The 24,075-nt window shown below is 48.5% G+C and overlaps 1 protein-coding gene across 2 annotated transcripts in view; it reads left to right on the top strand.

Annotated features, from left to right (window-relative positions):
• Positions 1–24,075, top strand: part of HS3ST4 (heparan sulfate-glucosamine 3-sulfotransferase 4) — a 390,917-nt gene that overhangs the window by 156,693 nt on the left and 210,149 nt on the right. Inside the window, exon 2 of one of the 2 annotated variants that reach the window (XM_045072610.1) lies at positions 20,339–20,498. The exons of the other annotated variant lie outside the window; for it this stretch is intronic. Within the exon in view, the coding sequence (XP_044928545.1) occupies positions 20,339–20,498 (160 nt within the window). The remainder of the gene's footprint in view (positions 1–20,338; positions 20,499–24,075) is intronic. 2 annotated transcript variants of the gene reach the window in all.

Below are 24,075 nucleotides of genomic sequence, written 5' to 3'. Positions count from 1 at the left end.
CTCTAGAATAATGTTATATGATATCAGAATTTTGTCTTTTCCTGTCTTTGCTGAAAGTATTTTTTATGTTGGCTTTAAAAAAATTTTATATATCGATTTATTTATTATTCATTTGACATAGCAAGAGAGATCATAAGTAGGTGGAGAGAGAGAGGGAAGCAGGCTCCCTGCTGAGCAGAGAGCCCGATGCGGGACTTGATCCCAGGACCCTGGGATCATGACCTGAGCCAGAGGTAGAGGCTTAACCCACTGAGCCACCCAGGTGCCCCATGCTGGCATTTATTTTAGGTTTTTGGTAGCTACACTTTCGTGAGTTGGGAAATAGTTTTCATTTTAAAAAAGCAGAAATGGGTACGTGTGTGGCTTAGATGGTTGAGCGTCTCACTGTTGATTTCAGTTCAGGTCCCGTCTCGGGGCTGTGGGATTGAGCGCCACATCAGGCTCTGAGCTCAGCATGGAGTCTGCTTGGGATTGATTCTCACTCTCCTGCTCCTTCTGTCCTCTCCACCCCTCCCTGACTGGTACACATGCTCTCTCTTTCAAATAAATAAAGTAATAGTGGAAATGCTTTTCTGTTGTCTGTTTGAATGATCATACAAATGTGTTCTTGATCTGTGATACAGTAAATTCACTGAATAGAAACCCCGAAGTCGATCAGTCCTTTCATTCTTTGCCCTTTATCGTGCCCCATAATTTTTTGTTGAAAGTTGGATGTGATCTATTGGGTTATAGGAACCGAGATAAATAGACCTTCAGTGTGAAGTTTTATGTTAACATGGCTATGGGCTGGGCTGTGTTTAATGTTTGCTGTGGCTGTAGTTGCCAGGGCCTTCAAGTTTCTAGAGTGATGGAATGCCCTTCCTCCAGGTGGGATAAAACAACCAGGGTTTCATCCTCTGGAGAGTGGTCCTTTGTCTTGGAGAAGACTCTGGGCTCTTCTGCATGGCTGCTGATTCTTCTCCCTTCTCCCCCAACAAAAGCCACAAGCTGATCTTCCTTTGCACTTCTTTTCAGTGTGAAAACCTGATGGGGTTCCTGGAGGTAAAACCTTCGAATGTATTGGGGGAGCCCCTATGGTAGTAAAAAAAATATTTGCTCTTTTGCCCCCAGTTCTTGGCACAGAGGCCCCCAGATCCGTGGAATTTACTACCTTTTGTATGCTAATGAGATGACTCCTGACTGGGGCCCAGGAGGTAGCTTCAGGGTGGGGACTGTTTACAGAAAGACAAAGTCCTGATTAGAAGGTTGGATCTGCCCTCACACCTCCTATCGCTGATCTCCGATCTCCGGGGAGAGATGGCTGGCTGGAGGGAAGAGTTCAGTCACCCGTGGCCAATGACAGCGGTGTTATGAAGCCTCCACAAACACCCCTTTACTACAGTGGGGTTCTGAGAGCTTTTGGGCTCATGAACACACTGATGCACTTGAGAGGGTGGCAGCCCAGAGAGGTCATGGGGACCACGTGTCCTGTCCTGTGCCTTCCTTGCATTTGGCTGTTCCTGAGGTATACTGTTTATAGTGAACTGGTAAATGTAAATGAAGTATTTTTCTGAGTTTTGTGGGTCATTCTGATAAATTATAGGATCTAAGGGGGCAGTCAGGAGAACCCCCAGATTTGTAGTTCGCTAGGCAGAAATAGCCCAGGTGCCCCATTTGTGGCTGGCCTTTGAAGTGGAGCAGTCTTGCTGGACTAAGCCCTTTAACCTACAGGGTCTGCACTAACTCTGGGTGGTGTCAGAACTGAATCGTGCTATGCCCCGTCGGTGTCAGAGAATCGGGGACACCCTAAGACTAGGGTCCCCAGGAGTGTCTCAGTGGCACACAAGTCCACACCTGGCCTCCAGCAACCTGTCAAAGTGATCATTTAGGTGTGTCTACGTCTGTAGCTCTAGGTGAGTAGACCTTGACCGTAACTCTGTGAATTCACCTGTTTCTGCGGATTACAAGGTGGAGGTTTGCCCCCTAGTTCCTTCATGGAGCCAAGAAAAGTCACCGATTTTCCATCTCTTCAACTGTTTCTTGTTGGAAGGATGGAAGTAATAACTTTCAATCTTTTTCTATGCTGGAACTGAAACCTGTAGTGTCTTCACATTTTTTGTGTGAGCCCTGCTTGGTCAAGATGTATGACTCTTGTACACTCTGGATAGGATTGGCTCAGAGTTTGCTTCTGTCTGTTAGTGGGACTGGGCTCTAGTTTTTCATCAGCCTGTGTCTTGTGTCTGTACAGCTTTGTCTTCAGGATTCGCAGAACTAGCAGAGCGACTTTGTGCCTTCTCAGTTTTAGGGCTTTATTGTATCTTAAAGGTTTGGCAGAAGTCTTTTTTTAAATTTTTTAAGGATTTTATTTATTTATTTGACAGAGAGGCAGAGAGAGAGGAGGAAGCAGGCTCCCAGCTGAGCAGAGAGCCTGATGCAGGACTGGATCCCAGGACTCTGGAATCAGGACCTGAGCCGAAGGCAGAGGCTTTAACCCACTGAGCCACCCAGACACCCCTAGGTTTGGCAGAAGTCTGTGAAAAGCATGGGTGCGGGGGTGTCTTTTATTTGTTTTTGTTTTTGTTTTTGTGTTTTTACTTTCACTTCTGGTGCTCATGAATGTACACAAAACAGACAAGCAGACATATGCATATTCAAAAAGATACTTATATAATTATACATAAAAGGAGTTATAGCATGAAAACATTTTATCATGGAATCATTGATTTACATGAAATCTTCTGTTTCTCCTGTTTTGCTGAACTCCTTTCTTTTCTTTTCTTTTTTTTTTTTAACCTTCCCTCTGCTTTCCTTCCCAGCTCATTTCCCCAACACTCTATAACCAGGGCTTACGGCCTGGTACATAGCTCGCTGCAGCCTTTTCTATGCTAATAAAATTAGACAAATACATGTGTGCAGGCGTGCACGTACACACAAACACAGGGGATTATTTTGATTATTGTTCCGCAAAACCTGGAAAACAATGTGCTTCTCTGCTTCTTGCCTTTTTCACTGTCAATACATTGTGCAGATCAGCTGATAAAAATCTAGTTTTTTTTTCTTTAACGAGTGCATGATTTTCCGTGGTCAAGTATGCACTTTGTTCCCTGCTTTTTTGCTTCTACAAATGATTCTGCATGACCAACCCTCACACATTTCGTAGGTTCGGGTGCTTTCATTTCTGTCTGATAGACTCCCAGGAGTGGAATTTCTGAGTTGAAAGGTATGTGTGTTTTTAATTTTAATAGCTCTTCCCAAATTGCTTTCACTGGTACCTCATTTTGAGTACTTTTTTGACAGCATTTCCAATTTCTTCAATGGTTATTGGTCTATTCGAGTTTTCTACCTCTTCTTGAGTCAATTTCAGTAACTTATATTTTCTGACGAAGTCATTCATTTTGCATGGGTTTTTAAGATTGGCGGTATAAATTTTACCTACCATTCTCATATGATTTTAGTAGTTCTTCCTTATATAGAGCTTTGAACATTGTGTGTGTGTCTTTTCTCTTTCTGACTAGCTGTTCTTTCTGTAACTCTAGAGGTTTTTAACTTGAGAGTAGCCCAGGGCCTTGCAGTATTTTGTATTTGGTTATTTTAGGTCTGAATATGTCCGGTGCTCTGCACATCATTTCCCACAACACAGGGGTCACTCCCAACATTTTCCTCCCATAGATCACACTTTCTTGGCTTTTTGAACTTACTGTTTTAAAAATGCATTTTGGGGGCACTTGGATGGCTCAGTTAAACATCTGACTCTTGATTTTGGCTCAGGTCATGATCTTGGGGTCCTGGGATCAAGCTCTGCATTGGGCTCCATGCTCCGCTGGAGGATTTTTCTCTCTCCTTCCGCCTCTGCTCCTCTACCCCTCAAATCAATAAATCAGTCTTAAAAAATAAAAAATGGGTTTTTTGGGGATCAATAGGCAAAGCCAGCCCTGTTCTATCAAGACTGTTCCACATGTATTGTCTTCATGGCTGTACGGTAGGGTAACAGCATACTCATGTCCATTTTATAGTTGAGAAAACCAAGGCCCAGTTTTTCTGATCTGGTCTTCCTAGGACTTTGCTTTAAACAGCTAAGTGGTCTTATTTCTCTGATGACATTTCCTCAACCTGGAAAATAAGACAGAACTGCATGGTTGCTATTGTGAATATCTGCCCTCAGCGGCCTCCAGTCTCCCCATCCTTAGGTGCCATTCCTGTGTCACCCCATTTACATACAAAGACCCCTCCCCTTAGGAAATTCTAAGGGCTTTAGGAGCTCTATGCTAGAAATGGGAATGAAACGAAATACATTTCTTACAGTGAATCACAACATCAGAAGTCCTCACCCAGGAGCTGTCTAGGGGCCCATCAGGAATCCCCTCTGTAGTGAGTACGAACCTTTAATAAATAAAGTGTAATACATATATGAATAAGTAAATAATATATAGTAAGAGCAAACTCCTACTAAATGAAAAACAGAAACAAGTTGCAAACTAACCACATAGCAAGTGAGCCTAAACCATATGCGTGCAGTGATAAGATTAGCGTGGAGCAAAAAGTTGTAAACATTTTTTACTTATACGATATCGTAAAGACCAAAAAATGTTTTTGACATGTGTGTGTTTTTGATGTGCAAGCATGAGAAAAATAAGTGATGTAATGTGTTTTCGAAGGAGACCTAGCACAGTATATAAAGAGGCATCGGGTTGGACTGAGGTGAAGCGAGTTCCCTGTCGGGAGGACGTCATCGCCGGTGTTACCGACGCCCCGACAGTTTCGTTGCCGACCACTCGCTGGCTCTCAGTCTCAACTTCTGCGGTGACCTCTCTGTCTATTATTGTGAGGCAACGTCTCCTTCTCCGTGACAATTTCAGTGGACCGTGACCGGACCACGATAGTGTTGCGGACCTCGTCCCAATAAAGATCAAGTGAGTTACATCATATCCATCTCTCTATCTCTTCTTTACATGTCGGGACCTCCTGGCGGGACGCAGGGGTTTTACTCGAGTCACCCTCATTAGAAAGAAAAGCTGTTCTTGTCACCTAGGAATTTCCCTGGGGGTTTAGGAGTTCTGTGTCAGGAACTAGGGTCAAAGACCAAAATGGTAGAACAAACAATGCTCCTACTTCCTTTGTCACTTAGGAATCTACAAAGATTTTAGGAGCTGGGGATGCCAGGAGCCAAGGATGAAGACCAAAGTCTCTATTTCTTATTAGATCACAGTAACTGTGAAGGTTCTCGCACCTGCATTCGGTGTGTGTGCTCATGAGTTTCTCTTGGATTTTGGGGCGTGCGTGCGTGAGTTTCTCCAGAAGGAGAGATGCTGAATTATTGGGTATTTGTGTCTTCATTTTCGGTGAATCATGCCAAACTGCTTGACAAAGTGGTTCTCTTGATTTTTACTCCCGCCCTCCGTGTTTGGCTGTTACTGCTGTTCCCTCGTATTGCTTATTTTTGATACTGTTCAAATTGTTCCTCTTTGCCAAAGATGTGTTGTGGTAGCTTGTGGTGGTTTTGATTTTGCATTTCTCTGATTCTAATGAAGTTGGGGACCCTTTCTTCACTCTCTCTCTTTTATTTATTTGGTTATTTGGATTTCTTTTTTTGTGTTATATGATCTAGCATTTGACTCATTTAGAAAAAATCATGTAGTCCATTTTCTTACTGATGTGTTTATCCTGGGTATGAATTCTTTGTTAGTTTTATGTGTTTGAAGTATATTTCCCAGTGTGTGGCTTGACATTTCTCTCTCTTAATGATGTTTTATGATGTATACAACTTCTTAAGTTTAATGGAATGAAATTTATTATTCTTTACTTTTATGAATCCAGCACCTTGGGTCTTATTTAAGATTTTTCTCTTCTACAATCACACGGTGGTATTCTCCATTACGAGACTCTGAAAGTCTCAAGTCTCTCTCTCTCTTTTTTTAATACTCTAAAAGTCTTATGGTTTTGACCAATTGTATTAAAAAGAAACAACTCAATCTTGGTTTAAAAGTTTAAGTCATCCACTGGAATTAAACATTGTTTAGATTTTACAGAAAGATGTTATATAGTATATTTTCCTGGAAAAAAAACGTTTAATTTGGATCACTAGTTGTTTAAAAATCTCTTTCCTTTGGGGTGCCCAGGTGGCTCAGTGTGTTAAGCCTCTGCTTTTGTCTCAGGTCATGATCTCAGCCTCTCGTAGGGCTCCATGCTTAGTTGGGCATCTGCTTCTCCTTCTTCCTCTGCCCGTCCCCTGCTCATGCTCACTCACTCGCTCTCTCAAAGAAATAAATAAAATCTTTAAAAAAATAATAAAAATAAAAATCTCTTTCCTTACAGTCACCTGAACGTGGATGCTTTGTGTGTAAAAACTTCCTAGAGTGCAACCTCATTTTACCCAACGTGTCAATGTATTAGTCTGCTCAGGCTGCCGTAACAAAATACCACAGACAGGGTTGCTTAAACAATAGAAATTTCTTTTCTCACAGTTCTGGAGCCAAAAGCCCAAGACCAAAATGTCAGCAGGATTGTTCTCACCCCTTCCCCCAGCCCCTGCCTTGGTTTGCAGATGGCTGCCTTCTTGCCACCGCCTCACATGGTCGTTCTTCTGGGCGTGATGCCCCTGGTGTATCTCTGAGTGTTCTCCTCTCTTCTTATGAAGACACCAGTCACATTGGATTCAGGGCCATGCTGATGGCCTCGGTTCAGTTTAGTCCCCTCCTTAAAGGCACTGTCTCCCAATTCAGTCACATTCTGAGGTATTGGGGCTAGAGCTTCAAGATACGAAGTTTTGGGGGGGGTGGGGTGCATAGTTCATCCTGTAACAGCGGTTGTTTGTCTCATCTATGACATACACGTGTGCTTACTTGTATTTCTAAATCATTCATGGACCTGCAGACTTGCCTAGTGCTAAGAGAGCTTATTTTTTTATTTTTTTTTATTTTTTTTAGATTTTACTGATGTTTTGGGAGAGTGAGAGCACGAGCAGGGGGACAGATGGAGGGAGGGGGAGAAGCAGACCCCCCCACCCCCCTCGCCCCCCATCCCCAAGCATGGAGCCCGGTGGGACCAGGAGTGGGCCTCAATCCCAGGGCCCTGAGATCACCACCCAAGCCCAAGTCAGATGCTTAATCAGCTGAGCCACCAGGTGCCCTGAAATGGCTTTTTCTTATACCGTTAAGGTAGCATTTCCTTTTTTTCTTCTTTTTTTAAGATTTTATTTATTTATTTGAGAGTGAGAGAGCACAAGTAGGGGAAGCAGCAGGCAGAGGGAGAAGCAGGCTCCTTGCCAAGCAGGGAGCCCAATGCAGAGCTTGATCCCAGGACCCTGGGATCATGACCTGAGCCGAGGGCAGCCACTTAATGACTGACCCACCCAGGCGCCCAAGATGACTTCTCCTTATACAGTCAAGGTGGCATTTCCTGCTGAGGAGGCAGTCGGGTTCCTTCTTCCACATACTAGGATCTTGTTGAGGAATTTGAATAGTCAGAACATCATCCCATTGGCTTCTGTGAACCTCATCTTCATTTGTACATCTTTAGGGAACCCCAGTCTCCAGGAAGGCTCATCCCTCCAATCCCGGTCATACAGGCTTTAGTAGAGTTAAAACCAACTTCAGAGTAAGTCCATCCATCCATCCTGAAAATCCCACTGTCCACTCAGAGTAAAGAAGACCTCTCAAACCATAAACCTAATGTCCGCCCTGGGTTCTGGGGTCCTGCTTACAGAACAGTGGTGAGATTAGGACATTCCTTGAAGGCTCAAGGAGGATTCGCAGAGGAGGGTGGTGGGGGAGGGGCGGGGGAAGGAGAGGAATGGGGAAGTTAGAACCTGTGGAGAGGAGGAGCCAGTGCTGCTGTTTCTCCTGTGCTGTTGATTGGCCCGGGCTGGAAGAGGAGAAACGAGCAGAAGCCCTGGGCTGGGAACTCTTCCTGAGAGGAGAATCTGGTGTCTCCATAGCTCTCCCTGCATGGTTTTAGGATCCCGTGTTGTTAGTAAGACTGAATCCTTTAATCTAGCCAAACATTCTGCTACAGCGTAATCCCTCTGTTTCAGATTGGCACCTTCAATATAGACACACACACACACACACACACACACACACACACAATCGCTCGATGTTCACAGAACTACTAAGGCATTTTTTTCTGGGGGTTTTGACAACACGGACTCAGTGGCCACCGGGGCTGGCAGATCACAGGTGCTCCGTGAATGCCGGTGGAGTGACACCATTTATAGTCAAGATCAGGAATGACTGAGTCGGTGGGGTCCTGATGAAGGACAGTCGCAGCGGGGAGCTGAGTTAATCCGTCCTCCCCTGTGTCCACGTGAGTGCCTGCAGCTCATGGAGCCTGACATGTCGTCCCAGGAGCTCAGTCGGTTCACTCGGCTGTAAAATAGGCAGATAAATAGATAATAGATGGGTGGGTAGGAAGGTAGGTAAACTGAGTCAGGGAAGTATGGAGATGTAGGTACGTATATTCCTCCTTCAGAGTGTTCCTTTGAGATAAGACAATAAGCGAGTGGGGACCCTGGGAGGAGGTGTCTACAGATACACACGTATAACAAAGTCCGAATCTTCCCCTGCCTCCTCACCGTTCTACCTCTGCCTGCCTCCCACCTGAGCGAAGATGCTTGCTGTCACGGTGAAAACCACCAGGCCCCAGCCACTTGCCTTGGAATCCTGCAAAGGGAATGGAACAGACTTAAAACTTCGGCGGCTATGGTGACTTCTCTGCCAAAAAGCTGATTTTTTTTCCCCCCAGATTGAAGATTCATTGTGAGATACTAAATCCGGAAGGAACAGCAGGCAGCACAACCTGCTTTTCTGTTCTTCTCCTTCCCCTTCCCTCCGTAGGAGTCCGCAGTCCCGATAGCAGATGTCCTTGGATCAGCCTGCCACAGATGCCCAGGATCACCTTGACACAGGGCAGCAGTCTGCTAGATTTCAGGGTTGTTTTCGAAGAACAAGAAATGCATCCACTGCTTAAGTGGGAGAAGAAAATATTTCACAAACAGACCATTGGTTGAGCCCTCACTTTGAAAGGTTCAGAACTCAAACAAACAGAAGAAAAACTGAGCATTTCATGTGGAAGCTAAGCTCCTTGTGAGTAATTGCCTTCAAGAGCAAGTGTGGGGATGGACTGTCCACTGGTCTGGAATCGAGGGAAGCAGAGAGTGCCCTTGTGACCCTTGGCTGTGGCCTGCCCCCACCGTTCTTTGCAGGGACGCTAGGGTTAATAAACAGGGCCTCTGTCTGTCTGAGAAAAGCAGATGCAAAAATCTGTGTGACGCCTGGGTGGCTCAGTTGGTTCGGCAGCTGCCTTCGGCTCAGGTCATGATCCCAGCGTCCTAGGATCGAGTCCCGCATCGGGCTCCTTGCTCGGCAGGGAGCCTGCTTCTCCCTCTGCCTCTGCCTGCCATTCTTTCTGCCTGTGCTCGCTCTCTCCCCCTCTCTCTCTCTGATAAATAAATAAAATCTTAAAAAAAAAAAAAAATCTGTGTGTAGACAGGTTCACCAGTAGGATGACGTTCCTTTTGTCTTTGTCCGCCTCACAGCCTCCAAGAATCCCTGTGGCATACAGTGTGTGTGTACACTGCCTGTGTGTGCATGCGTCTGTGTGTACTTCTCTCTTCCCTGTACCTTTGGAATTCTTAGTTTACTGTTGTTTAATGTAAGAATAATCTGAAGGTTCTTGGGCTATCAGCGAGGAGTGAAAGGAAAGCTGCCTCACATGCAGCCATCTGCTCCGGGTCGGGGTGGGGGGGGGTTGCATTTATCTGCGTCACAGCCTGGGGGACCAGGCTGGTGATTTGCTCCCTGTGGGGAAACCACAGTACTGGTGTGAGAGTACAGATTCCCCTGGAGCAGGAGAATGTCCGGATGGTGCAGGAAAAGCCGGCTCTTAGTGGGAGTACGGAAGGACAGGCTGGGGCACCCCACTCCCTGCAGCGTGGGTGTGATCACGGTGGCCTCTGGGATCTGGGGAGCAGCGAGAGGTGTGGAAGGTGGTGGGGGCCTCCCTCTCATCGTGGGTTCAGCACTGGCTTTGCCACCCGTACGCTTGGGGGCTCTGGGCAAGTTATTTGACCTCTTTGGGACTTGGTTTCTCAGATGCAAACTAGGTGACTATGAAGTGGACACTTCAGCATTACAGGGAGGGCCCCGTAGTTTGGTGGCTTTTGGTGGCGAACCTTCGAGGCCTCAGGTCCTCAGAGCGGGTCCTCTTCAGCAGCACAGCCGGTGCCATGGCTGACATTTACCGGATCATTCAGTCTGAGCCTGGCGTCAACCAATGTGGTTCTCCCAGAAACTCCCATTAGTAGGTGGGCTTTCCAAGTGGGGAAACTGAGACACCAAAGAAATTGTCTCTAGGAGTCATACTAGCGCTTATGAAGTCCCAGACTCTGCTAGGCCCTTGATGTAAGGTCATCTTATTTCTTAGAACATCGTTGTGGTCATCTTCCTATATAAATAAATTATCTTAACTTTAGAGGTAAAGAAAAGAAGGCTCAGTCACTTGGCCAAGACTGCACAGGACCAGGGTTCAGATCTCTGACGCTAAAGTATCGGGCCTTCTGGAGTGTTCATGTCCCCCTTTGGGATACTAGTGAGTAGAAGTCGCAGCCTATCCGATCTTCCATTATCCCGCTCAAGTCAGGGCCCGAAAGGGTCACTTAGTGAAATGAGGGCAGGATGTTTTCTGGGTAAGTCTGCGGATTTCGTGTCCGTGGCCGATGGCAGGTTGCTTCTCCCTGCTGAGCCTTGTGGCATTTCCAGCCCCTGGTCAGCCCCTTCTCATCCCTTCTCTCTCCTTGCCTCCTCTCATCTTCCGCGCACCCTCCAGCCCACCCTGCGTCCTCCCGCCCCCCCCACTTCACCCCTCCCTCCCCTCGCCTCTACCCTCTGTCCCTCTGTCCTTCCCGCCCTCCCCTCCGTCCCTCCGTCCTGTTCTCTCTCGAACGCTCTGTCCGTCCCTCCCTCCCTCCCCTCGGTCCGCGCCAGGCACCACACTCTAGGCTACCGTGGATACAACAGCAAACAAAAATTACTCCCGTCGTGGAACCTGCATTCTCCTGGGGAAAGAAGAAATAAGTCAAAGGCAAACTATGTTACCTAGTGAGGAGTGTTAGGAAACCGAAACCAAAATAGTGAAAGGGGTGGGGAGCGGAGGTTTGGAATTTCAGTAGAGTAACCAGCGAGGGCCTTGCTAACAAGGTGGCACTCGGGTAAAGCCAGGGAGCGAAATCAAATGCTTGTCGTCAGGAAGAGCTTTATAGAGGGGCAGCATCAATGAGGAAACCTGAAGAGGGGAGCCCCAGAACAAGAAAAGAGGCCAATGTAGATCTAGTGGAATGAGCCAGTTGGCAGGTTGGAGCAGGTCACGGAGGGGCCATTTGTGGCCTTGCTAGGACTTTGGCTTTTGGTCTGAGTTAGGTGGGAATCTGTTAGAGGACATTAAGCAGAAGCGCTCCATCATCTGACTTAGCCTTGATGGGATCACTTTGTTTTAGTGCAGTAGGGTGAAGAAGGACTTGTGAAGCGACGGGGAGGTCAGCTAGCATACTACTGCAATGGTACAAGCAAGAAAGAATGGTGTGCGGGACCGAGGTGCTAGCGTGGGGGACATGGGTGGGTTCTGGCTGTATTTTAAGGTAGAGGCGAAAGGACATGGGGTGGGGGAGACAGCTGGCTCTTTTTCCTGTTTCAGGAAAAGAAAGGTTCTCTAGATCTTAAAGTCTGGCCATTTGGGAGGATATTGCCTGTGGTAGCAATAAGCAGAGGAAATCAGAAGAAGGGCAGGTAGGACTCAGTGTCAGAGTGTGCTGGGGGTCCTCCAAGGAGCAGAAGCCAATGCCAATACAGGATGAGAGACACACGAGGTTTTGGGGAGAATGTGGAGGACAAGTGGGAGCCAGGTGGGAATGGCAGGGAGGGTGTTCAGACTGTAGTGGCGGCCTGACGCCCGGGGAGGAGGTGAAGGAGACATTTGGGGAGAATTGGTTGCAGACACAGTTGTAAAAGGAATCTGGGCGGGCCAGTGGAGAGTCCTCGTGCCAGAGCTCCCCGTCAGTGACGCCCCCTGTGGCCTGGCATTTAAGAGGTGTATTTTCTTGGCCTCCTCAGAGAGGGTGCCCAGATCTAAATGGGGGAATGCAAATCCAGGTTGGGGAAAAAAAAAAAAAAAAGCCTCATAGAGTGAGAAGTAAGAGTGGGATCAGGAGCATAGTAACCTAAACCCCCATGGTGAGCCAGGTATTCCCCTGTGATAGGTCATATATCGTCAGTGTTTGCAACTGCCCTGGGAAGTAGCAACACGTATAAATCCCAGGTTTAAACAGAAAAAACTGAAGGATGGAGACATTCACGGACATGAATAGTAAGTCTTGAATTCAGACTCAGATACTCAGACAGTGGGACTCCAAAGTCTGTCCTTTTTTTTTTTTTTTTAAAGAGAAAGTGCACACATGCACGCGTGGCTAGAGGAGGGAGGCAGAGGGAGAGCGAGACTCTCAAGCAGACTCCATGCCCAGCACCAAGCCTGACGCGGGGCTGGATCCCATGACGTTGAGACTGTGACCTGAGCCGAAATCAAGGGTCAGATAGTTAAACATCTGAGCCACGCGGCTCCCCCCAGAGTCTGTCCTCTTACCCACAGAGTGAAGAGCGGTAATTCCTCCGTACTGGGAGCTGTCAGGCCGCATGTGTGTGGATTTCTTTGGCTAAAGGCCCAGAGTCAGGCCAGGTCACGGTTGTTGCTCCATTCCTGCTCCAAGCCCTCTTCCGGCTCAAAATCAGAACCCCATCCCAGCCCCTGATAAGGTCGCGCACCGCGGAGGGCCACAGCCGCAGTCTGTCTTGCCTTCCACCTTATCTGCAGAGCCTAAGCCATACTGGTGCACCATGATTGCTTGTGGAGTAAATTATTCAGTGGTTAAAAAAGCAGTGGGATAAATACATGCCTGCGTACTGGCTCCCAGATTCCAGAGAGTGGTTGGCTCATGTGCTCCCACTGTGAGAAGGGATTTTGCCGAAGATATCTCTGCGCCGAGGATTGGTGGATAGAAAGGAGGGGCCTCATCCACACGAGCTGGTTTGACCATTCTGCTGGAGTGGGTCTGGCTCTTCACGGCCCCCTGTATTTCAGTGAGCTTTCCCTCCCACCACCCCAGAGTTGCTGATATAAATGGTAGAAGTGATCCTGTCCCGTCATGGCCAGTGGGATGGCTCTTCCCGGTGGGGGCCAACACAGCAGAGACAGCCTGTTCTGGGACTTTCAGGTCTGACTGTTGGCTCTTTGTCAGCTGGGGCAGTAGGCATGAGTGACTCAGCCGTGTAGCAGGCTAAGTGAGCCTGGCAGTTCATGGAGCAGTGGGCACAGGGTTCCCAAAGCAGAATGAGAGCAAACTCCAATGTACAAGTGCTTTTCAGCCTCTGACCATGGTGATGTCCCATTGACCAAGACAAGTCGTGTGGGCAAGGGCAGATACAAAGAGTAGATGAGTTATAGCTCATCTTAATGACAGGAGCCATAGAGTCCTATCATGAGGAGGTGCATCTCTAAGGGACATTTGTGACTGTCCTTGTGATATGCCACACCTGATCCTCTGGGTCCTGCTATCCCAAGAGACCTTTTTGCTGGTGCAGTCTCCTGCAGCTGGGCCCTCTTTTCCAACTTCTGTGTATTATCCCAGTTTCTGGCTTTGCCCCAGATCTGTCCCCGATGCTCCTGTTCCTTCTGTCCAGTTTTTTAAATACGTGGACATAAGCTCAGCATGGACTGGGTTTTGCTTCTGGCCGTGGCTCTTGCGAAGTCCTGGCTATTCTTGTGTGGACCATTGTTTTGACTTCCTTCCATCCACCCGTCCGTCCGTGCATCCATCTACCCATCTGTCCACACATCCACCCACTCACCCATCCAACGACCCGTGCCTTCATCCACCTCCCACATGTCCATCTGTCACCCACCCGCCCATCCGACCGCCCATCCGACCACCCACGCATCCATCCGTCATCCATCCATCCACCTTTCTCCTCCTATCCATTCATACGTCCATTTGGTGCAACGGATTCCTCTTTCAGGGTTGCATGGGCATCTCTGTAAGAGCCACGTTTAACAGGCGGCAGATGCGTATAGTGATCGCCAGCCCAGGGGAGTGCTGTGGGGCATCAAGGAGGACAGGCTAATCCCCCCCCATCTAACCCCCCCATCTTAACCCCCCTTCTAACCCCCCCATCTAACCCCCCCTTCTAACCCCCCCATCTAACCCCCCTATCTAACCCCCCCATCTAACCCCCCCAACTAACCCCCCATCTAACCCCCCATCTAACCCCCCCATCTAACCCCCCATCTAACCCTCCCCATCTAAACCCCCCATCTAAACCCCCCATCTAACCCACCCATCTAAACCCCCCATCTAAACCGCCACATCTAAACCCCCACATCTAACCCCCCACATCTAACCCCCCACATCTAACCCCCACATCTAACCCCCCACATCTAACCCCCCCACATCTAACCCCCCACATCTAACCCCCACATCTAACCCCCCACATCTAACCCCCCACATCTAACCCCCCACATCTAACCCCCCCCACATCTAACCCCCCACATCTAACCCCCACATCTAACCCCCCCATCTAACCCCCCACATCTAACCCCCCCATCTAACCCCCCCCATCTAACCCCCCCATCTAACCCCCCCATCTAACCCTCCCCATCTAAACCCCCCCATCTAACCCACCCATCTAACCCACCCATCTAAACCCCCCATCTAAACCCCCACATCTAAAACCCCCCACATCTAACCCCCCACATCTAACCCCCACATCTAACCCCCACATCTAACCCCCACATCTAACCCCCCACATCTAACCCCCCACATCTAACCCCCCACATCTAACCCCCCACATCTAACCCCCCACATCTAACCCCCCACATCTAACCCCCCACATCTAACCCCCCCCACATCTAACCCCCACATCTAACCCCCCCATCTAACCCCCCCCCATTTAACCCCCACATCTAACCCCCCACATCTAACCCCCACATCTAACCCCCCCATCTAACCCCCCCCATTTAACCCCCCCACACATCTAACCCCCCACATCTAACCCCCACATCTAACCCTCTACATCTAACCCCCACATCTAACCCCCCCATCTAACCCCCCCCATCTAACCCCCCCCATCTAACCCCCACTTACCATCCCATACTTCCCTGAGCACTTACAATACATGTTTGTTTTTTTCCTGTCTTTCCCCTAAACTAAAATTTCCTTGAGCTGCATTTGTCTAATTCGGTGTTGGAGCCTTACCCTCAGCACAGTGTCTGCAAAAAGGACACATTTCATAAACATTTTGTTGAACTGAATTGAACTGAGAGCTGCAGAAAAGAGATGTTTGAACCAGGCTCCAAACAATAGCAAATAACATTTAATCCCCAGCAACTGTGAGTAGCTGGGGTTATTCTCATTTTATAAGTGAGGAGACTGGTCTGGGGGGGTGGGTTAAGTGAATTGCTCTGGATCACATGGATGTTAAAAGGATAGAGCCAGGTTTCTGGTCCTGGGGCCTGCGTGCATTCCACTGACAAATTACTGTCAAATACAGGAAGAAAAGCTGCGGAAGACAGATCCAGCCTCTTACGGATGACTCACTCACTCATGATAGTCAGCAGAGCCTTTCCACGTTTCTGAATCCTACCTTGTTCCTCACCCACCCATCAGTACATCTAGCCCGCTATCCATCCACACGTCCACCTGGTCATCCACCCGGCAAACGCTGCATGAACTCCTGATTCTTTTTATTCATAGCTGTGTCCCTAACACCCGGAAATGAACCTGGGATGGAGCTGCTGCTCGAACGAATGCTCTGGGCAGTGGGAAGGCAGGTTGGGCATAGCCCTAATTAGAACTTGGACTCTGGAGCCAGTTTGTTGTGAGTTCAAATGCTGGCTCTGCCAGACACCAGCTGACTGACCTTGTGCAGCTTATCCAGCCTCTGCCTCAGCTTACTCATCTGTATGTGGGGCCAATGATAGTACCTACCTCATGGGATTACTGAGGATCAGACACACTGATACGCACGTGCCTGTGGTGCACTCACACAATACTGCCCGGCCCTTTGTAGACCCCTTGTTGTCTTACCAGTTTGTTATCATTAAATAAGCCGCTCTTATAGACCCTGCATTTCAGAGAATTAGACAGATAACTGTCAAGCAAAGAAAGAACCAGATAACGAAAGCTAACTCTTCTGTAATTTCACTTTTGTTTAAAAATTTTCCCTGGTTCTTGCTATTGCTTTTTGGACACCTGGGGGTCTGGCAGCCTTGCTACCCTTTTACTTGGTCCCATTAGAGGAGGGAGGGGGCACTGTCTCTTCTGTGTGGCATTCGTCATGGGGCATTAATGAGACCACCATGCGGTCTCTCGGCATCCAAATGCCCAGTCCAGCCTGCGTGTCCACGCTCACTCTGCAGACCTCATGGCATCTCTGGGCACAGTCACCTGTACCCGCATACCCTCTGTGGAGTGGGCGGAAGGCACTGCTGGCAATCTCTGGGCCCCTCACCCCTCGTTCGTCACAACCACTAAGACCAGTATGGAGCTTGGGAACGGCGCGCCCATGAAAGGCGACTGTTTCCTATGCTTAGCAATGCCCTGGAGCCCAAGGGTGGAAGTTTTTGGCATCTTTACGCATGACTGAATTGCAAGTATCTGAGGCTAGAGAGAGACTTGGCCACAGGGGTGCAGCTCCCGCCACCTGTGAGGGTTATTGCCAAGGAGTGTGATCAGCACACCCAGGGAGCCTGCGCCCAGCAGTCAGGGTAGTAATTTTTACCCCTGACTCCCAGCTTCCCTGCAGATTGATGGATACAGATAAAATGCCCAACAGCAGGCACATTAGGACCTAAGGCAGTAATTCAGGCAAGACTGCTACTCTTGGACTAATGTTTCCTTTCTTTTGCAAAGATTTCTGGAACACAGCTCAGAAAGCCAAAGAATTTCAGAATTGGAAGGGATATAAAAACGCCACGATGAAACCCAAACCCAGCTTTTGATCTAAGGTCCCTTCCAGTGAGGCCTCGGCCATCTCTTCTCTTACTCACCAACCACACTAAATTCTCAACCTTTTCTAGAAAACACCCCACTCTTTCTGCCTCTTTGACTTCTGAGAGGCGGTTGTTGCTTGCTGGACTGCTGTTTCCATCCAGAGCCCTTTGGCTGGAGGTGCCAGGAAATCCAGTTCGTGCCGGCTCCAGCAAAATAAAATGTATCTGTTCACTCCCTGATGAAGCGTCCGTGGGGCAGTCTGGCTTTAGGTACGGTTTGATTCAGGACATAAAGAATGCTAACAGGACCCAGCGTTTGGCCATGCTTCTTGTGAGTGGCTCCATTCCCGGGATCTGCTGTTTTTCTTGGCAACTTCAAGATTCTCCCCTTGGAGTTGCAAGATGGTTCCAGCAGCTGCAAGCTTCACATCCTTCTAGCACAGAGTGTGGTGGAATCAGTACTTTTCTGCACCCCCACCCCCGGCCTGTGTGCCTTTGTTTCTCTTTGCCTCTGCTTAGACAAAGCCATGGGATGTCCTGACCCGCCTAAAAACCCTGGGAGTGTGGGCAGGGTCATCCTACTCAATCAGCCACATTGAGAATGGAGAAGTTGTTTCCCAAAGGAGGTTTCTGTGCTATTAGTAGAAGGAGGAAGGTTGGAATCTTGGGGGAGGGGGGGCAAGTCTGTGTGACTGGAGAACTCTGGTCGTGTTGGATGCTTGAGTTATTTTTCCGTCTTCTCTGCAGGCTGACTTCATTGCCTTAGTCTCCATGCTTCCATAGCATGTGAGAGTAAACTTCGTTTTCGATCACATTTTGGCAGACCTTTGCACATCTGCCTCGGAGCTGGGCTCTGAGACACCCGCCCCCAACAAGGGAACTCCTGTTGGAGTTGTCCCACCGTATGATTTCCTGCTGGGTAATCCAGTCGGGATTCGTAAAAGTTTATTGAACGCAAAGGTGATATCTAAGATCAGCCCTTAATTTGATTGCCGAAGTCCTCACGATGAAACTCTAAAACTGTGCCCGAGCATCCCTGGGGTTGCACTGTGCCCTGGCCAGCTGCTACCATGCCTCGCACTATTCAGTGATTGCCCTGGGTTGAACCACCGGTGTCCCCCCCAAATTCATGTGCATGCGGAACAGGTGAATGTCACTTTCTTTGGAAACAGATGTAATAAGTTCCGTCAGGGTCCTCCTGCATTAGGGTGGGCCCTAATTCAGTGACTGGTGTCCTTAGAAGAAGAGATGCAGAGACCCCGAAGAGATGCACCTGGGCGTGGGAGGCCACATGCAGACTGTGGCAGAAGCTGGAATCACGCAGCTATAAACCAAGGAGCCCGCAGCATGACCAGCAGCCACCAGAGACCGGGAAACTGCCAGGAAGCGTTCTTCCCTAGAGCCTTTGGAGGGGGAACTGCCCTACTTTCCCCTCTCTAGCGGTGAGAACCAGAGAGAATATGATTCTGTTGTTTCCATCCACTCTGTGGGGGGACTATGTTAGGGCAGTCTCCGAAATCGAGGACCGTGGCGATTCTCACTCTAGGGAGTAGTTCCTTGTGTCGCTCTGCAGTTTATCTTGGTTCGGTAACTTGTTTCTCCAGCAGGTGCTAATTAAATATTCTCCGAGCCAGGCGCTGGAGAGGAGGAGGACCCAGGCCGTGCTGGCCAGCAGGCAGCCCATCCCTTTCCCGTATTCTCTAGTAAGTCCTCACCCAAGGATGGCTCCATAGGGCGCCTTGCAGCTTGGTCAACATGCCTAATCTGGAGTCAGCCAGCCAGATCATAGCCTTGATTCACCCACTCACCAGATGGGTGACCTTGGGCAGAGTGCCCTTTGACCTCTGTCAGTCTCCGGGTCTCATTCCCAGTTCTGGGGAACTGGCAGTGGAGTTGTGATTGGGGCTGATTGAGGTGTTAGGTGCAACGTGTTCAACCCATTGCCAGGCCCACATCTGGCCGCTGTTTTTATGGTTTCTTAAGAATTTAGAAAGAGCAGTCCTGTAGTGTACCCTGACCTCCAGTCCTTTTTTGTCATGTTAATTTGATCTCAACCCGTGTACTTGGAAGTCTCTGTCCTTGATTGCATTTATTCAGTGATGCTCATGAGTGCTTATATGTACTAGAACTACACCCAGACCTCTAACAGAAACTTCACCTCCCTTGCTCAAAAAGCTCTACTTCAAGTAATACAACCACAGATGATCCGAACGTTCCACTGTAGACGGTTATTGAGCTTGTAGGTAATGAAAACCTGCCAGGTGCATTCACACCTGCGTCCCCATTAAGGGCTTGTCCAGATGGTGGCTGGACCCCCAGGGCAGGACCTCATGTTTATCTCTGTTACATTTCATGTTGTGTGATTCAGCCTTCCATACCAGCTGGTGGAGGTCTTCTGGGATGCCGATTCCATTATGTAGCATATTGCCTATAAGATAAAGTCCCAGCTTTGTAGCACACACAGATTCCGATCAGCCTTTATTCGAGCCCTTGATAGAAACGTTGAATATTGGGCCAGAGGCTGAGCTGGCCCTCCCCCCGGCTGTTGTGTTGAAGGCACTCTTCTGGCCGTGTTTTAGGGCCTCGGGTGGCAGGCTTTGGAAAGGGCTGCCAGGATTCTCTGTCCTTTCTGCTTTGGTTAGGATCCGGTCCCAGTGCTTTTCTCTTCCAGCTCTTCCTTGCTCTCAGAAAAGCCCCAGGCCACTGCAGGAGGATATGTGGGTGCCACTGTCTCCAGCGGCTTAGCCGAGATCCCTGGTATTAACTCTAGACACGACTGCATTTATCAGACCTTCAGGGGTCCGTTTAATTCTGGAGGATTCCAGAGCTACTTACAGGTTTAACTTACCATGTTCCCTCAGATGAGTGATGAATCCCCAGTTTGAGAGGCTACTAGACAATACTGCTTAAAGCCATAACTGCTCACCTTTATCAAGCACTTAGCGTTTTGGGGGGCAGGCACAATGCCCTGGGTCACTTGATCTTTCCTACAAACTTGTGGGGTGGACACCATACTGGATGAGGAAACAGCCTTAGAAAGGTTAGGAAAGTTGTCTGATAGGGCCAGGGAACGAATCGATAATGGGTAATACAGTCAAACTCAGGCCTGACTTCTCTGAGACCCCAGGCTACCCCAGACCACCCCTTTCCTGTGTATCACTCAGCAGGATGTGGACGTGATTTTTTCCATTAAAGAAATGAATTTACATAACGGTTAATTCCTTCCTGAGACTCTCAGATCCACTGGGTCGGGGACCGTGTCTGCTTGGCTTCCCCGCAGCCTAGCACGGTGCCTGGCACGTGGCTAACACGTAATAAATATTTGTTTAAGGAACGAACGGCTCCCTGCACATGTGCTTGAAACCACTTCTATGGAGTATAAGGTGAACTGGATGGATGGTGTTCATACGGTGACGTGCGACCGTCTCGGCACAGCGGAGTCCCAAATGGGAGTAAATACTCTCCTCCCAGAGCACGGAGAATTAATTAAGGTTTGTGACACCCTTTAAAATTCCTTACAATATATAGCTGCTTTCATCTGGCTAAGTGCAAGGGGGCATTATGGGGCCATTACTGGGCCCGATGCTAATGGGCATTTGTCAGCCTCCTCCCCGTCTGCGTTAGACCCATGCATCCCCCAGTAATTGCTAAATAACTCACGGAGCACTTGGGTTGCTAAATTAATAGATGAAATAATAGAACGGAAATAGGAACAGGCATGTGGGATGAATAGAGACATCCCAACAAGGAGGTTTGCCCTGCTCGTATGTCTCTTAAATAAAGAGTACGCCTCCAGTTAGGATTGCGAGAATGGATTTTTATAGACTTTGGGACAGTTCAGTGGGTTTGTGGGAGGACGGGGTGGCTGTATCCTGCCTCTCATCCTGCCTGAAGTCCTACGGGAAGAGGGAAGCGAGTCTTCTCACGCCGTGATTCAACCATAGACGGCTCACCCGTCAGGGAGGTAAGTGAGAAGAACCAGCTGGTGTTTTGAGCAGGAGCAAAAGAGTGAAAGGTTAAGGCTTTTCTACAGTGACTCAAGTGCAAGCAGGACATTAGGAGGGGCTGCTCGAGAGGAAAAGATACATAAGCCGGAACAGGCGAAGCCAGGACACAGGGGCGAGGACCCTGCGCCTTCCCAGGAAAGCCCCTTATAGAGGAACCTGTCTAACCTGTTTCACTTAGGGACCAAGACATTCAGCTTCTTTGTGGGTGTTTTCACCTCCACATTTTGAAGAAAGGAACACAACGAAAACTTAACCCTTTGGAGTTTTGAAGGGAAACATTTTAAAAAAGGGAAAAATGAACAGAGAAATCCCCAAGGATGTAGAACTCCTAAAAATACTCCTCAGATGGACCTGAGATTTGTCAGTGTGTATTAGATAAAATTCAGATTAGATTATCATTAGACAAATTATTTTTAAAAAATTCTTAGGTGTCAGAGACTGGCAGTAAAGATCACCTGGAGAGGTGGGTAGACACTCGAAAGGAAATTGAATTTCAGGGGATTGGCTGGGTCCAGGTTATGTGGTGACTCAGGAGAAATGCATGGTGGGATCTTGTTGGGGTCTGTGATTGGGGTTCGCTGTTGCCCAGAAGGATTTAATATGGTGACGGCAGCTTCGTTGGGAGATGTCCACATATCTCTCCTCTGTTGGGTGGTCACCTGACTTTCTAGGCCATCATCCAAGGCCAGGGTATGAGGACATGAAGCAGACAGCACTGGTCCCTGGGGGGTGGGGGAGGGGCCGAGGGCAGCAGAGAAGTCAGGGGCACTTGGGGTGAGACCCGTGGGAGTGTCCGTGGAAGTTCTATCTCTTCTCATACATGAGATTTTGGAGAAAGCTCTCCTTTCTCTTGTCTGGTTTTCTCAGCTACAAAACCAGGGCTAAGCTAGCATGTATTGAAGAATTTTTTTAGGTGAAAGTATTTGATTTTATGTGTTAACAATTCATCTCAATACCTGGAACACTGTCGGTGTTAGCAATGATAGCTAGTATTCTAATTGTCATGGTTAAAAATGGCAATATAATCACGATAGGAATTACAGCAAAATGGCTGCAGGCTCTGAGCCTGATGGAGGACCTGGGGTGCGACCCAGTGAAAGGCTGGAGCCCGTTTAGATGGCATCCGGTGGTAAGGATGGGCCAAAGCAACTCTTTGGCTCCTTGGGTATCTGGGATCAGATTTCGAACAACTCCTTAATATTATCATCAGTAGGCACTGTTACCATTTATCATAATGCACAGCAAAGAATCTCGCCTTGCTCAAGACCTCTGGTATGTGTCCTTGGCTACTGGCAGGCGACCCAGTGTTGTCCCTGATAGGACTGTCTTTGTTTGGGACCGTGGCTCACCACTGGCTGGTCTAACAGTGTATGACTTACAGTGGGGGATGGCCCCACATTTCGGTGAGGGTGAGCCATGCCAGGAAGATGTACGATGAGATTTGGGGTGGGGACTTTGGGTCACAGCAGAGGGGTGAAGACTGGAGACAGAGATTAGTTACGTGAGCAGTGAATCATGCGACACAGGAGAGCCAACAGAAACTCCGACCTTGAGGCTCCGGGAGCAGCCTTAGTTTGCCACAGTCCACATGCGTTGCTGCACATGGACGTGAGGAAGGAAGGCGACCTTCCTCCATGGAGAGAAGACTGTGGAAGCTCCCCTTTCTCCTCCTCTTGGCTGATCTTAGCCTATAACCTTTCCCTGTAACCTTGAGCACCACAATTTAACAGTGACTGAGTTTTTCTAGTGAGCTATCAAACCTTGGGATGGCTTTGGGAAACCACCCTCCCAAACTTGCACTTGGTATTAGGAGTGAGGGCAGCCCCCGGAGCTGGGCCTTCTCACTTGGCTGGTGGACATCAATTAAGCCCTCACTCTCAGGAAACTTAAATTCTCCCATAATCCCACCTTGTAGATAGAGAGTCACTGTCTTATTTTGATGAACCTTTTCTAAATATGAGTATTTGCACACCTCTGCTGTGCTGACAGGTGTTGGCTATTTAAAGTTATTTGCACTGTTCATTATTACAATTAATTGTGAGATGAACATCCTTGTAGTCAAACCTCCACACGTCTACAGGCATGATCATTTCCTTGGGATACATTCCTGGAAGTCTGATTGTTGAAGTTCTGGTCCAAGGGGTGGGACTTTGGCGGCTGCATGTGGGCTGGAACAGCATGGGTCCCTGGAGCAGTAGAATCTTGTAGGGGAAACCAAGAACTCAGATCTGAGTGAAATCAGTGACCACGGTTTTGCGCATATCAACCACAAGTCACACTAACTGTGTGGTTCATTTTACTGTGAGCAGACAGGGCCTTCAGAGTTGTAGGGCTCTGAGTCTTCTCTGTAGGCGCAGCCTCGATGGAAAGTTCTTTCTGAGCAGAGTTAGCCAGGTAATCTCTTGCTTCTGACTATTTCACTCTTGGTATCTTCAGAGGGTTTTGCTCTTGGAAGTGCTACTGAGCCCCCTTGGAGAAACTGAGGCAGTTGGCCTCGGTCCCTCTCTCGTGCTGATCTAAATGGATAAACAGAGTCACTGTAAATTTAGTCCAGGGACTAGTGGCTTGTGTCCCCCTACTACAGAGCTCAGAGAGAGCTTAGGACTAACACACGGTCTCTGAACTAAATACACCCTTGAAGGCTTTCCTCCATTCCTACCCCCGAACCCCAGAGCAAGTTAGTTGTTAGTCCTCCTGTGAATTTCTGGAAGGTGGAGTCTGGAAAACAAAAGGAAGGTGCCTGGGAGACCCAGACAAGTGCCCCTTGCCTGGCTCTACCCTGCAGGAGATTTTGTTGCTGAAATTTCATTTCAGTTCCAGGAGAGAGGAGGGAAGACGGTGAGCGAGCAGAGGACTGTGCTAGCTTCCTGTCAAGCAGTTTCTGGCTGCTTTTCCTCTAGACCATTAGTTTATTGATGGTGGGTTGTCTTTCCAGCAAATCTCTTTTGATTGCAAGTGTCTAACCAAGGTGTGTTACAGTGTCCTTCTGGCTCCGGGGAGAGCTCAAGCCTGTTCCTTTCATTCCCATGGGGGTATCCATGCTGAGACTGACTCATCTAGA

The sequence above is a fragment of the Mustela putorius genome, unplaced genomic scaffold, assembly GCF_011764305.1.
Source record: "Mustela putorius furo isolate JIRA1106 unplaced genomic scaffold, ASM1176430v1.1 tig00004039_pilon_pilon_pilon, whole genome shotgun sequence".
Taxonomy (NCBI): Eukaryota; Metazoa; Chordata; class Mammalia; order Carnivora; family Mustelidae; genus Mustela; species Mustela putorius.
Note: the sequence above shows the minus strand (reverse complement) of the source record. Positions and strands in the feature narration are given on the sequence as shown.